The sequence below is a fragment of the Octopus bimaculoides genome, chromosome 1 (assembly GCF_001194135.2).
Source record: "Octopus bimaculoides isolate UCB-OBI-ISO-001 chromosome 1, ASM119413v2, whole genome shotgun sequence".
Classification (NCBI taxonomy): domain Eukaryota; kingdom Metazoa; phylum Mollusca; class Cephalopoda; order Octopoda; family Octopodidae; genus Octopus; species Octopus bimaculoides.
Genome location: NC_068981.1, coordinates 173,359,789 through 173,362,282, shown reverse-complemented (window position 1 = coordinate 173,362,282; position 2,494 = coordinate 173,359,789). Strand labels below are relative to the sequence as shown.

The 2,494-nt window shown below is 39.0% G+C and overlaps 1 protein-coding gene across 1 annotated transcript in view; it reads right to left on the bottom strand.

Moving 5' to 3' along the window:
- The window catches only part of LOC106867664 (T-cell activation inhibitor, mitochondrial), a 56,496-nt gene that overhangs the window by 42,046 nt on the left and 11,956 nt on the right, over positions 1-2,494 (bottom strand). Inside the window, exon 3 of the mRNA XM_052972745.1 lies at positions 394-520. Within this exon, the coding sequence (XP_052828705.1) occupies positions 394-520 (127 nt within the window). The remainder of the gene's footprint in view (positions 1-393; positions 521-2,494) is intronic.

Sequence of the window (2,494 nt, the reverse complement as noted above, 5' to 3'; positions counted from 1 at the left end):
TATCATTGTCATCATCATCGTCATCGTTTAACATCCGCTTTCCATGCTAACATAGGTTGGACGATTTGACTGAGGACTGGTGGACCAGGAGGCGACACCAGGCTCCAATCTGATTTGGCAGAGTTTCTACAGCTGAATGCCCTTCCTAACGCCAACCACTCCGAGAGTGTAGTGGGTGTTTTACGTGCCACCGGCACGAGGGCCAGTCGGGCGGTATTGGCGACGGCCATACTCGAAATGGTGTATTTTACGTGCCACCTGCACAAGAGCCAGTCCATCAGCACTGGCATATACTTAAATTATACAATAGTAAAGGAAAACAATAATTACATTCCAAGCAAAAATACTGCAGAAATCAATACATTCATCTCAAGGATTTAATCATGTACCTACCTGGAGACCCTTCATTATCATCTGTAATCTTCAAGTAGAACTTAACTTTAGTTGGACGAGCATAACCAAGTGTATGCAGAGATGAAACATATTCATTTAGTTTCTTTAATGAGTCTTCATTGGTAGACTGTAGAAATGATTTTAAAAAATATGGTCTTAAACAAAAGGAATTTGAAAATAACTAAAACAAATGATATATTTGGTTACTGATTATCTCAAATATGATTATTAAGTTTGATAAAATAAAGAATCATTATCAAACATCACAACTCCATTCAGAGAAACCTAACATGAGCATTTGTATAAATATATTATTTGTTTCTGGTCAAATTCATGTATGAAAAGCTGTAGAAACCATGCCGAAGCAGACAATGGAGCATGATCCTGTCAAACCATCCAACCCATGGAAGTTAAATGATGTAAAACATCTTAATTAATATTTAGATTATATTTCTTCTGAAGGAAGACCCACAAAATGAATCTACACTATTAGTTCCCAATCTTTTATAATCGCAGCCCATTTTGGTGAATCAATAAACATCTGTTTTTTTCAATATCTAAATAAAATTTAAAAAATAATAATTTCCCCCATATTTAATAAAACTGACATTTGATACTTTGCTTGAGAGGAATTATGTCTCAGAAGAAAACAAAAGACATTGCTTGCATGACAGTGACACTTGCTTACAACTGAAACAAGTAAAAGAATAAAAAAAACTATGCCATTTTAATCCCGAGCAATGCCAGGTCTCTCTGCTAGTGTATATATATATATATATATTCAGGTGAATATGGTACTTAAGTTTAGGCACCAGAATTTAGTATGGTATTATCCATACAGTTTCAAAATAAGGTGATTAAAATCAAAATAAGAAACAAGGATATCCAAAGTTAATGCAGTACGATCGTTTCATGCGACTCCATTGCTCAATAAAATAGAGTCTTCTTTCAGTTTCAGTTTCCCATATCTACTTACAAGGCTTTGGTCAGCTCAAGGCCTATAGTAAAAGACACTTTCCCAAGGTGCTACTCAATGAGACTGGACCCAAAATTATGTGGTTGGGAAACATACTTTTCATCACACAGTCATGCCTCTGCCTAATATTTCTCAATTCTAGTCTCTAATAAACATTGTTGTAATCTTTATAGTTAAGTCGTACTGTACTCATGAACATTATATATTTTATCAAAATTTCCTAAAGTAAATGATTTCATTTTTGCACCCCTTTCAGAATTATAATGCAACACAAACTATGTAGTGACCCATAGGTTGACACCTGACTGACCTAGACTATCAGTTCAACAGTCTTTCAGTTTCACAAGTAGTCCTCTTGAAGCAAGGTATTTTTGGCTTATGTTACATTCAGGTATCATCATCATCATCTTTTAACGTCTGTTGTCCATGCTGGCATAGGTTGAATAGTTTGACCAGGGCGGTAAGTTGAGGGGTTGCATCAGACTCCAGTCTGATTTGACATGGTTTCTACAGCTGGATGTCATTCCTAATGCCAACCACTCCGAGAGTGTAATGGGTGCTTTTACATGCCACGGGCACAGATGCCAGTTGCATAACACCATTATTTGCTATGACTACGATTTCACTTGGTTTGATGGGTCGTCTTCTCAAGCACAGCATATTGCCAAAGGTTTCAGTCATTTGTCATTGCCTCCTTTGATTATTTAAATAGCACTGTCTGAGCGGGATCACTGCAAGAGCAACTGTCTGGCTTCCATGCCAGTGGCACATAAATAGCACCATTTGAGCGTAATCGTTACCAGCGTTGCCTCCTAGCACTTGTGCTGGTGGCATGTTAGAAAATCATTCGAGTGAGGTCATTGCCAGTGCCGCTGGACTGGCTCCCATGCAGGTGGTACATTAAAAACACCTTTTTGAACGTGGCCATTGCCAGTACCGGGTGACTGGCCCTCGTGCCGGTGGCACATAAAAGCACCCACTACACTCTCGGAGTGGTTGGCGTTAGGAAGGGCATCCAGCTGTAGAAACTCTGCCGATCAGATTGGAGCCTGGTGCGGCCTTCTGGCTTGCCAGTCCTCAGTCAAATTGTCCAACCCATGCTAGCATGGAAAGCGGACATTAAAC